This window comes from Rhineura floridana, chromosome 21, assembly GCF_030035675.1.
Source record: "Rhineura floridana isolate rRhiFlo1 chromosome 21, rRhiFlo1.hap2, whole genome shotgun sequence".
Taxonomy (NCBI): domain Eukaryota; kingdom Metazoa; phylum Chordata; class Lepidosauria; order Squamata; family Rhineuridae; genus Rhineura; species Rhineura floridana.
In genome coordinates, this window is record NC_084500.1 from 12,349,316 (window position 1) to 12,362,460 (window position 13,145).

Below are 13,145 nucleotides of genomic sequence, written 5' to 3' on the forward strand. Positions count from 1 at the left end.
ACAAATGGTGTGAGCCTTGATTGATTTGGGGCCCTGTGGATTTTAATTTTTGTGGTTGGGGTTTTTGAAAATGACACAAACTGCAATACTTGCACAATGCGTAACTAAAAGGGGGGGTCTTGGAGGATCCACTATTTCAGGAAAATCCAGGTAAGATAAAGTGAGGGAAGGGAATATTTCCCAATAAAGCTGAGAACCTCTGTGTGCACTGTGCACACATTGCTGTATGAACACACTTTTGTGTGAATATTTACGCACACATACATCCTATATTATATAAATGCACACACGCACACAATTTATATACATTTTGCATACCACTGGTGATTGGGGATTACTTTGCTTTTTAATGACTTTTGGGGAATGGAAGCTCATGTGGATAAACCCATGTAGCCTTTGCAAGGTTAGCTCCAGTCAGCTTGCTTTGGCTTTTCTTTACACTTCTCAGTATGTATTGTATTTCTTGTTATTTTAATCAGTGGGGCACTGTTTCCCCCCTCATACTTCTGTTGTGGTGCCTGTTTCGGAAAAGAACATCTAGTAAATCAGATGGTGAATTTATCTTAAAATCCAGGCTCAATTCCTCTGTACCTACAAGTTTGAGTAAGGACTCTGGAGCATGTCTGATCAAACCATGGTCCATTTTGCTCCTCAGAATTCTATTTTTTTTTGCTCTTAAGTTTCCATTATATGTAACTATTTAAAAAGTTCAATTTAATACTGAAGATAAGAACCAATCCACTATCCACAATGATAGAGTCACTGTATCTCCAGGGATCCCTGATTACGGTTTCTATTCTCCGCCCGGTGACCAACGGGCTCCATTATCGTATGCGGACTATGGTTCCATGGGGCCTCGGGTGGCTCAGATGCTTCGTAGCGAGCACCCTGCTTCAGCGAGTAACTCCCCCCTCCACCACCTTCCCAGCCCGGATCAATTTAAAAGCCCAGGTTTGTATAGAATTTCTTTCCTTTGGGGAAACAAAAAGGAAAAAAAGAAAAGAAAAATGATATTTGCATCACATATTTAATGATGCACAGAAAGAGGTTTGCATGCAATGCCACTTCACAGTTGGCAACCCAAACTTCACTCCATCCTTTTACTCAGCTCTAGAATTTTTATCGACTTTGCTGTAGTTGTGAAGGGCACTGTTTTCTTCCAGGGTCTGATCCATGATAAAATGTCAATGAAAGTCTGTTGTAGAGGCATGACAGCAAAGAGGGAAGTAGCAGATAGATGGGCAAGGCAATCTTATATTTTCTTGGCAGTGAGTCCCACATGGAGCTTACTCACTAGAAAGTGTATTTCAGAGTATAGCTTTACTCTTCAGTGGGGTGTGGATGAAAATTTAGCTGTACTCTTAGAAGGCAAATTAGAGGACCCAAATAATTGGTGTTGACTTTTTCAGGGTACCCCATACATTTTGATGTGGAAGTTTTCAGACTGCATAAGGAAAATATTCTCTTGATAATTATTACTGGCTAGGTGTTTTGACACTTAGAAATGTCTGTGCACTGGTACAATGTCTTGAGTGTGCCTATGGAGAGGCAGGATATACATTTAATTGATAAATGGTTGGGTTTTTGTTTTTTGAAACAAAATCCACAGTCAGGCAATACGTTTATTAGGACTAGCCAAAATGCCACAAAACAGTGAGCAAGCTTTTGAGTTCTCCAGATTGGATTGGATGCTAAGCCAAAAGGAGATGGGGGCAAGAAAAAGGTGTGTGTGTGTGTGTGTGAGTGAGAGAGAGAGAATCTCTCTGAGCCCTTCTGAGAATCTTTTATTTTGCTTCCAAACAGAAATTTGTTTTAGAGATTTGATGAGCTATAATTTATCATTTCATCTGAACTGGAAACTGTGGTTAGGTTTATCTGTGGTTTGTCCAAACAGGCCAAGATCAACCTGTGTTTTCTGGTCTTGGCTTGTTTGAATAAAACCATTGTTGAAACTAATTGCAGTTCTTGGCTTGGATGAAACAACAAACTGCGGGTAGTTGAAAATGCTTTTGATCTGCTTTTCGTGGCCATAACAGAGGAGGAGAGGGGAAGGAGAGACCAGACAAGCCCGAGGCTCCTTAAAAGTAGCACTAAACTACAGCTTAGTGTTCAAAACTGGCCATTATTTCCTGCAAGGATTCTATACATGTATTTATGACTTGGATATTTTTAACATATCTATGATACTATGTGATATCTGTCTTGAAACTGAGTCTGCTTAGGACCCCTTCGCACCTATTTTTAAAGATGTTTTTGAATATTAATCAAAACAGAGGATGACTTTGGCAAACACGGATTTGCAATTTGTACACTCCTTGTAAAGTGAGCACTGGCTATGAAACGCTGGTTTACATCAGGTGTGAAATTTCATACTTGGCTTTTAAAGGAGAGGAGGAAAGTCTTATTGTTCTTCATAGAAATGTGATAGTCTCTAAATGTATTCTCATGTAAAATTCACCACCAGACTGAGTCAGTCATCAACTCTCCCCTCCCCTGGAAAAATCCTACCTAACTATTTAGCCTAAATACCTGCACATTGGGTCGATTTTTGGACAGTCTTGTAAAATTGCTGAAGCGCTTTTGCCTTGAAGCAGGAAGCCAGAATTTCCCTCTCGCTTTCTGAATCCACCTCAGTATAATGCACCATATGCTAAGGTACATGTCATAATGAATTATGACTGGGAATCCCTCCCCATTTTATCAAAAGAGAGCTTATCTTCCAGCAGTGACCTTTCTTGTCTAGCACTGGATTAATTTGCATGCAGGCTTTATGTTAACAAGCCAGTCATAGGACAAAGTCCCTGATAAGCCAGCCTTAGCATTCCCTTGTCAGCTCCACTGGCAGAATTGCGTTATGGGCTCACCTCAAGGCAGCCTTCCCCACAGCTCCCACCAGTCCCAGCCAGCACAACCATAATAGCTGGGGCTGATGGGAGCTGTAGTCCAAAACATCTGGAGGGCACCAGCCTGAGGAAGGGTGCCTTAAGATCTCACCATTTGGACTCCTTGCCTTTGCTTCCAAAAATGCAGTAGGGAGATAAAAGACACCACAATACAGAGAGCCCTGTTTCTTGTTTGCATATGTTAATTTAGCCAATAATAAACTAAAAACTGACCAGTGCCAAGGCTGAGCTAAAAGAAAACTGTTTTAGATGCAATTGTTTAAAACTAGCTGGTAGGAACTCTCAGACCAAGATCCAAATCTGTGGTGTAACTAGTTTGTGGGCACTCAGGGGGGCTTTGAACCAGGTCCACAGCTTGAAATGTTATGGTGAGGGGGCCCAAAGGGGATGAGGGATCATTGCAGAGCATACATGCAGATGGCCTTTTATGTTTAAAGCTATGTAATCACATTACAGCGTAGTGAGCAATTGGGTAGAATTCTGCTTATGTGCTTTCCCTTGTGTCTCCACCAATAAAAAGGCTAGAGACGTAGATTTCTCAAAATGCAAACCTCCCCCTCCTCACTGACTTTACCTCTCTTTGCACATGGAAAGCTATATTTGAACATGAGGGAGTTTTCAAAAGCATTTTGTTATAGCGAGTGAGCTGGGGTAGAGAGAGTCTGGTGCTGATCCACTAGGAATGCCTGAGCTCCTGAAGTAGTTCTTTGGACCCCAGCCTCAACATTTGTAAAATCCTTATTTTGAAAAACTCCCAATAAAGTTTGCAGAGCTACCCAAGTGTGAGTGGCTTACTGATTCCTGCAAGGATCAACATTTATGCTGCAGTATGCAATCCTAGAATGTATACTTAAAGGTAAGTCCCATTGAGATCCATGGGGCTTCCTTCCAAGTAAGGGGAGCTAGGATTGGAGCCTTAGTTGCAACTTACCCATCTTACCCTTTGGGAAAAAGCCACTTTTCTGATTAAAAAACAAACAAACCCCACACATTATCTTACACATTATAGTACCAAAAAGGTCTACTCTAATTGCTAATGAAATAATATTTAAAATCTGTAAGTTTGGAGAAATGTGTTAACTTTTAACACACATACTGAAATAATTCTATCCCTAATAACGTTTGGAAATGTTATCTAGTTTGATTGTATTGTGGGAAACTACAGGAGGTCACACCTACATAGAATGAGGATGCTGAATGTGAAGGATACCAGATCCACGGGAGGGGAAAGCAGGGAGAATTTAAATCGGATGCCTCTCCCTCCCTGGTCAGATTTTATACTGCACAATGAAGGAAGGAGGAAAGAAAAGGAGGGATTAGGACTTGGAGTAATTATGTACCCAATGGGCAGAAAGAGCAGACAACTGATGGCTATGGAGCTGAGGGGACATGGAGTGAGTCACCTTGGCAACAGCTTTCCTTTTAGTCACCTTTTCTCATCCAAAGCTCCTACCACCAAGCTCTCTAATACCTATTGCCCACAAGGGAGTTACTTCTTTTCACCTCATCTTCCCATGGAATCTCTTTGGGGATCATTTTTGCTTTCACAAAAAGCAAGACCCAGTATGGTGCAGTGGTTAGAGTGTTGGACAACGACTGTAGGCCAGTTATCACTATCTCTCTGCCTAATCAACCTTACAGGGTTGTTGTGAGGATAATAATGGAGCAGGACAATATCGTTGTAACAAAAGGGAGAGGACAGAGAGAAAGCTGCCTTATGCCCTTCCTTCCCAACTGCTCTTACCTGCCCTGCAGAGCTTGCCAGTTGGTTCCAAACTGCCACCACCCTCCATGTCCCTCTCTACAGCTCCCAGACAGGAGGGAAGTCTGGAGCTCTCAGACTCAACAATAAAGTAGGGCCCCCCAAGATAGCCACCCATTCCCTTAGCCTTTCCCAAGGGGAAAAGAACTGGCTCACCTCCCCCAAGATCCCACTACTCTCTGGTCCTTTAAAATATACTGGCGCATGGACCCCAATGGTCTCAACACATGGGGTGCCCGAATACCGTGAGAGTTTGGCCGCCAAGCACACAGACCCGACTGTCCAATTTATGTAACATTTATTAAGAAGATAAGATAAAGGAGAAGGACAAGGGGGGCAAGCAGAATCTTGAAAAAAAGAGCTCTTTAGCTCAGCTAACTACCTAACCGTAAGCTATCCACTTACAAAATAGCCCGGTCTCTTTGGGTGTACAGCCGCTTGAATGTTGCAGGCTTTCCTGATGGTTGGTGAGCAACGTCATGGACCTTGATGTAATGAAGGGCAAACTCTGGGCAGGACTGCATGGCCCAGCTTCATTTTAAAGGGCCTGTGGGTTTGAGGGGCTCCCTTGGACCAATTAAAGTTCAAGTCATGTACTGCAGGAAACGGGGTTAACCTTTTGGGACCTGAGGGGGAAGGTGATGGACCCCCTAGTGTGTAGGAAGATGACTATCATTGGGGGAAATTGGCACTCCATCTTCCTTCCAGACATTCTACTCTTTAACATAAATTTGCAGGCTTTGGTGGGAATTGCATGCAGTGCTAGGATAGGTAAAATAGAGGGGCAAGACAGCAGAGTTTTGTCACATATCAGCTCCTTGACAGAAAGGCGAGATATGAAACACATTTTAAAAAAAAACAGCTTGCAGTTACCAGTTGTCTCATTACCACATTTTAGTACTCCCTAAAAGGGATGGAGGACATTCCTAGATGAGGATGACTCCCCTTGCCAGTCTTGGAGGCAGGGTCTTCCAGATCTTTTCACCTCCTCTGCAGGGGGAGAAGTCATCCTGCCTTCCAGACCAACCTTGCCTGTCTAGTTTTTTCTCCTCAGCCTCTTTTAGCTTTGGTGATCCCCCCCGTTTTCCTCCTTTCCCCCTATTGCTTTCATTTCTGTGTACTCGTGTGCTGTGTTTCCCTAATCAACTGCCCCAGTGGTCGCACCTTCTCCTTCTCAAGCCCTTCCAATCCATTTTTCCTTCGCTCTCCTCTCCTGAGTGTAGTCAGTGTTTTTCTTACCCGCCTCAACCTTTGTCGGACTGCAGGTTTTGGAGAGAAGGAACATTTGCGGGCTTGTCTCGGTGGGCGTGAGGAGACCACTTTTGGCGGCTGGACGGATACCGAGCTTGGCACTGCCCCCCTTCATTAGATTGGGCAGGGGCACCATTTTTTTGCCACAGCTCTCCTGACTGCTCTGTGACAGCCACGCTTGCTGCACCTCTCCTGCTTAGCGGGGTTGCCGCCACCCGGTTCCTCCCATCCTGCTCCGTAATCCAGTCATCATTGGAGACAGAGAAGTTCAGTGGTTTTTCCTGTATTGTTGTAGGGGGTCTGAATGGCATGTTGGTACAGTTTCCTGCGCTTTTCTCTGGTGTTCAGGGACACTGCTATTTTTGCCTGGTGGCTTCTCCTGCTGCCTTGTTGGGCTCCTGCCGTGACAACAGTCACATGGGTGACCTGTCAGATGCCAATAACTCCATTTCAGGGAGTTCCAGGAGAATTGCAGGGTAGTCTTCACCTGCTCCCAATCTGATTAGTGGAGGGTTAAGTACTCCATTTCTCCCAGAGGCTCATGGTTCTTTTCTTTATCACTGAGAATTTCCTAAGTTCATGTTATGGGTGAAGGGATTCATTTCTGCAGAAATTAAGGATTCCCTCCACTCTGCCCTTAATACACACCTGGGAGCCCAACTGTACATGTGTCTGTTTTGCATGAATCCGACACCAGAACATGTTGCAAAACTTAGTTACTCACACAGGTGATTTCGGTGAACAGAACAGACCTAATGAATTTGGTGCGACTTCAGGGCTTCATGGTTTCAGTATACAACATGGTTCTCTGGTCTTAGTATCATTTAAGGGTGCTTCAGCAGATACTTCTGCCCTTTCACGACCATAGTATTCAGAAGCAGAGTTTGGGAGTGGATGGTGTCTGTTCATCTGAAATCAGAAGTCAAGTGGTGGCTCGTCCCTCATCGGCCGACTACGGGGGTCAGCCTGGAGGACCCTCAAAGAGTCATTTTGACTACAGCTGCAAGCCTCTTTGGTTGGTGAGCCCACGCTGGGCAACATATGCCCAAGGGACGTGGTTGGAGGAGGAAATGGAGCTCAGCATCAACATGCTCAAACTGAGAACCATTTGACTGGCTCTGAAGGCCATCGCTTCAGATATTAAGGGTGCACATGTGCTGATTTGTCAGCAAAGCATATGTGAACAACTGGCAGCTCAAGTGGCAGACCTTTATCTCCAAAGCGGACTCCTTGTTCTTATGGGTCAAGCAACACCAGTCTTCCCTGAAAGCCAAACATCTCACTAGACGAGCAATATTGTGGCCAATTGGATGAGTCGGTCATCAAGGAGGCACAATGGCAGCTAAATCCAAGGGTTTTCAGCACGGGACCGGGATCTGTTCACAAGTTCAGAGAACACTCAACTGAAACTTTTTATTTCTCAGACACAGAGTCCTCTCACTTTCGGCACGGATGTCTTCAAGACAGAGTGGCCACAGCAACTTCTGTATGTGTTTCCCCCATTCAGCCTCATCCACTGCACTCTCCAGAGGATTTGATCCCTAAAGTCAGAGCCGTTTTGGCCCCAGCAACCTTGGTTCCCAGAACTTGCAAACATATCTCGGGGGGAGCTATGGCAGATTCCAGTTCAGGTCCAGTGCTAAATCTTCAACTAGAGGTCTTCCACTTAACAGCTTGGAGGCTGAGTGATTCTGGTTGATGGAAATCGAGTTTTCTGTTAAGGCCCTTGAGGCATTGTTTACCTCTCATCGTCCCTTCGTTAATAGGGCGCATGCTACAACTTCACCTGGTGCACCAAGGCTCAGATCGATTCTGTCATGAAATGTTCAGGACCTGTTAGAGTTTCTGCAGGATGGTTTGGTTGAGTGCCGCCACTATAAAATGTCTGGCATCTGTTCTTAGTAACACCCTTTCTAGCCTAGGAGACCCAGTCTTGTCTGTGTACCCTATTTATAAATGCTCTGGTTTCACCTCAAGTGATGCACAAGTTTCCCACCTGGAACCTTAATTGGGTTGTTTTTGGCCCTAACTGGTCCTCCCTTTGAGCCTACAGAGGAATGTGAATACTGCTGTGCTATACCCCTATGCAGGTATGTCCTCCATCCCTATCTGGCAAAAATGGACATTTACATTTCTGTGAATTTCTATTTTAAAGCAAGGATGGAGAACATTCTGTTCACTTCTTCATCCTCTGAAGTTACTTTCTGGAGTGTGGGGTTGGGGATGTAGGATTTCTGCCAGTGCCTCGCATTTCTACATGATACTTAGATTTTGTATGTGCCCTCATGTGCTCACTTGTGGCATTTTTTGTGTTTTTTCCATGTCTCTATTCTCAGTTCTTTGCAATGTATGAGGTACAGCTCTTTCAGTCCAGACAAAGTCAGCTGGTGTTCTTTGTTGCGGGGGTCCAGGAGTGACCCCTCCAATAGCTCAGTCTGGAGGGTTACCAAGAGAGAGGCGAAAGGGTTTAGGAGACCCTGCCTGTCAAGACCAGTAGGGGGGAATCATCCTCATGCACCTTTAAAAAGAAATTCCTGGTAAGGGAAATTTCCATTTTTTCTTGGTTAAATAAATGTACCTATTAAATTAGCAGTCACTGTTTTTCCTCTGATGTAAAAGATGGTAATCTCAGGTGAATCTTATATTGCTGCATGCTAAATCTGTTGCCATTTCTCAGGGCCAATGCACCTGCTACATTCCTTAGGTGTACAACTAAAAATGTAATGTGAAAGTGCAGCAAACACACTATTCAGGTACAGCGATCATCTGTGTTCAGTAACAGACTCAGATTTGCCTCTATGTAATGTGTGAAAATGGCCTTAAATGATTCTGGGACTAGCTTCTCTCATGGCATCCCCAATATTTGCCATGCCTCCCCTAAATCATATTTTCTCTGGGTTCAATATAAACCACGTTCCTTCAGTTTCTTCTCTTACATCTTAAAACTTTTCCATCTCTTTGAACCTCTTACTCCTATTTTTTTCCACCTCTGTCTTAAATTATGGCAACCTAATGCAGCACAATTGGTCATTGGAGACCCAGCCAACATGATGCTGTTGTTTTCCATAGCTTGGATACATCACTTTCCCTGAAATCCCAAGGAGGTGTGTTTTAAATTGGAGAGGCTTCTTTTTTAAAAAAATGTTTTTGAACAATGCATTATTGCTGACTTGCATTCATCTTGTTCTCTCTATTAACCAGCCAGAAGGACTGAGCTTGTGACATAAAGTGCATGATTGCAAGCCGCATCATTATTTTTAGCTCCTAATTGAATGTGAACTTGTTGGACCTCTGTGCGTAATCTAGGTTAATGGGCACACAATGTGGCGTCAGAGCTTCCCACACTCATTCCTGTTGTGGCCTAGTTTTGTCTTCTGAAGGGAAAGGTGGGAAACAGACTTTTACTACTTTATTAGTTTCTCACTGGAGACTCATTTGACAGCTGCAGGCTGGCTTTGACAGGAAGGTTAGATCCACTGTCCAATAAACCTGAAGATTGCAGCTGCTTTTACCACTATATTTCCCCTCCCATTGCAGTCATCAACCTGCATGACTCCAATTTAAAAAGAGCCCAAAATAGTAATCCATCACTTTTTGTTTGTGCATTTTTGTTTTTACTTGTTTCAAAAATATTGTTTTGCCCCGTACTTTATAAAACTTCATGACCGCGAAATGGAATTGACTTATTCCAGAGCTTTCAAGTGCAGAGATCATGTTTTCATCTCAAGCTGAATGGTAAGGATGTTACCATTCAAATTGCTCATTTGCAAAAGATAATGGACAGCCTGAAAATTAAGGGGAAGAAAAGAACACATTGTGCAATGGCCATCCATAGAAAATAGTATTAAAAATAGGATTCATAAATATCAACCCATGAGATTATCTTTAGGGATGGAATTTTCTGAAAATCTCAATGTTATGCTTATCCGCACCAAATGTTTCTCATTCCTGTCTTGCTCCTTGGTCCTGACAATAAGGGTTTTTTTTACTGGTTCCACCAAAAATTAGGACAACTTTTGTTTTATAGGCATTATTATAGGTATATTTTGCATATAATTTTGCATGTTAGAAAACCAATGCACAAGCAACTCAGACATCAGCCAGCACTCAATGCAACAGATGGTCTGATGTGGGCAAAGCTCAGTGAGGTTGGAACTGCCAAATTCCATGTATAAATCCATTTTAAATGTATTACTCCTCTATCTCTAGTGAACTGTAAGTTAAATTATTAAAGCATCTACCCTCCTCTCTTGGAGCTTCTTAGTAACTTCTTACTCATCTTGGTGTCCCCCCAGCTTGTCAAGCCCAATAATAATAATAATAATAATAATAATAATAATTTTATAATAATAATAATAATAATCTTTATTTCTACCCCGCCCTTTTTCCAATAGGACTCAGAGCGGCTTACAACTAAAAACAACACCATTAAACATACAGAGTATATTATTAAAAAAAGAATTAAACTATGAGAAAAATTAAAACCATAAAATATAGGTTAAAAACAGCGGACAATTTAAAATAATAAAATCATATAATCACCAAACCTATGACACTTAATCCTGGTTGTTCTCTATCCCAAATGCCCGTTGAAATAAAACAGTCTTTACTTGTCGCCGGAAAGACGGCAAGGAGGGAGCTGATCGCACCTCACTCGGAAGGGAGTTCCACAGCCTAGGGGCGGCCACCGAAAAGGCCCTATCTCGTGTCCGCGTCATATGTGCTTGCGAAGGTGTGGGGAACACAAGAAGGGCCTCACCTGAAGATCTCAAATCCCGGACGGGTTCATGTAGGGAGATACGATCTGTCAAATAGTCTGGACCTGAGCTGTATAGGGCTTTGTAGGTCAAAACCAGCACTTTGAATTGTGACCGGAAACAAATTGGCAGCCAGTGGAGCTGTTGTAACAGGGGAGTTGTATGGTCCCTGTAACCAGCCCCGGTTAGCACTCTGGCTGCAGCTCTTTGTACCAATTTAAGTTTCCGAACAGTCTTCAAAGGCAGCCCCACGTAGAGCGCGTTACAGTAGTCTAAGCGGGATGTAACCAAGTCAGATCAGGTAGCTCCAGGAACGGGCGCAGCTGGCACACCAGTTTTAATTGGGCAAATGCGCTCCTGGATACAGCAGCAATCTGGGCCTCCAAATTCAAAGCTGAGTCCAGGAGTACACCCAAACTGCGAACCTGAGACTTCAGGGGGAATGCGACCCCATCCAGCACCGGTTGAATCCCTATTCCCTGATCTGCCCTCCGACTGACCAGGAATACCTCTGTTTTGTCTGGATTTAATCTCAACTTGTTTGCCCTCATCCAGTCCATCACTGATGCCAGACACTGGTTTAGGGCCTGTACGGCTTCCTTGGCTTCAGGTGGAAAAGAGAAATAGTTGAGTGTCATCAGCATACTGATGGCACCGAACCCCAAACCCCGGACAACCTCTCCCAGTGGTTTCATGTAGATGTTGAATAACATGGGGGACAAAACGGAACCCTGAGGGACCCCATAGGTCAATGGCCAAGGGGTCGAGCAGGAGTCCCCCAGTACCACCACCTGGGTTCAGTCCTCCAGGAAGAATTGGTGCCACTGTAACACAGTGCCCCCAAGTCCCAACTCGGCAAGGCCGCCCAGAAGGATACCATGATCAATGGTATCGAAAGCTGCTGAGAGGTCCAGTAGAACCAGCAGAGACACACTCCCCCTGTCCAGTTCTCTGCGTAGGTCATCCACCAAGGTGACCAAAGCCATCTCTGTCCCATATGAGGTGTATCTCATTTCTCCCCCCTCCCCCAGGAGGTGTGCCTCATTTCCTCCTCACTGTCCCCCAGTGTGCCAGATAGTTATCCCATGCTGGGGGTCTAGTTCTAGGAAGGCAGGAAACACTCGTCTACCCCTTTCTCCTCCTCCTCCTTCATCCTTGGGGGATAAAAGCCTCTCTGGAATCTGATGTAGTCACCATCAAGAAGCATTGCAGAAAGCACAGGAGGGGGACAAAGGCCCAGAAGCACAAGCATAGCTCCCCTCGCAGTCCCTGCAAGGAGAGCTGTTATAGGAGAGAACATCACTACTGTTACGCCTATTCTAGGTGCTGCAGCAGGGATCAGAGCAGAAGGTACAGATCCTGTTCCAAGTCCTGCTCTGCCTCCTATTCCAGCAAGCTCTGCTTTTCCTCCTCCTGTAGGAATGTCCTGTGGTGGGAAGGGGAGGAAGGAACCCTAGACAAAGCTAATCTCCAAGGGGTGGCAAAAGACAGAGGGACTCCCTCAAGAGTGCAACCCCCAATTCTGGCCAGCAAGCACCATAATGCAGTGCTGGAAAAGATTTTGCCTCAGGAGCACCTGGCCTCTGCGTATAGTTCCATTTCACCTTCACATAGCGAGTCTAACCAGAGAACAGGGAGGAGGGGTAGGTCTCTGAAGGACAGAGACCCAAAGACTGGCATGCCCTGGAGATGCAATTCCAGCATGAAGCCTTCAATACCCTGATAACCAGGGCCCTGGACTCCATGCAGCCGACTCAGTGGGGAGAGAATCTCAACCATTAGGACAAGAGGCCAGGTTGTGAGACTCAGCTGAATTTTCCCCATCCACTCCACCCACAGCCCAAGCTATGCCAATGCCAATAAGTTTGGAGGACATAATCTTCAAGGTCAAGTCCAAATTGAACCACCGTTGTGACAGATTTTACAGACTACAAGACGATGTGAAGAACATGACTGGTCCCAAGGTCAATACCCCATCACAGCTCTCTCCTCAAAAGCCTACTGATGTCAGATGTGTACAAGTGGCCAGCAGACTTAATACAGTTGTCAAATAGAGGCCTCCTTGCCCTGCTCCATAGTACATAAAAACATGAGTCCTGCTCGGTCAGGCCAGTGGCCCATCTAGTCCAGCATCCTGTTCTCACAGTGGCCAACCAGATGCCTGTAGGAAACCTGCAAACAGGACCTGAGCACAAGAGCACTCTTTCCTATGGTTTCGAGCAACTGGTATTCAGAAGCATACTGTCTCTGACTGTAGGCAGAGCATAGCCAACAAGGCTAATAGCCTTTTCTCCCATTAATTTGTCTAATTCTCTTTTAAAGCCCTCCACATTGCTCTGGGAGTGAGTCTCATAGTTTCACTATGTGCTGCGCAAAGAAGTACTTCCTTTTATCTGTCTAGAATCTTCCAGCATTCAGCTTCATTGGATGTTCATGAGTTCTAGTGTTGCGAGAGGGAGAAAAACTTACCTC

At 44.6% G+C, this 13,145-nt stretch overlaps 1 protein-coding gene across 26 annotated transcripts in view; it reads left to right on the forward strand.

Moving 5' to 3' along the window:
* Positions 1–13,145, forward strand: part of MSI2 (musashi RNA binding protein 2) — a 600,705-nt gene that overhangs the window by 569,277 nt on the left and 18,283 nt on the right. For 15 of the 26 annotated variants that reach the window (XM_061605200.1, XM_061605201.1, XM_061605202.1 and 12 more), the window contains one exon: positions 775–951. The exons of the other annotated variants lie outside the window; for them this stretch is intronic. In XM_061605200.1, the coding sequence (XP_061461184.1) occupies positions 775–951 (177 nt within the window). The remainder of the gene's footprint in view (positions 1–774; positions 952–13,145) is intronic. 26 annotated transcript variants of the gene reach the window in all.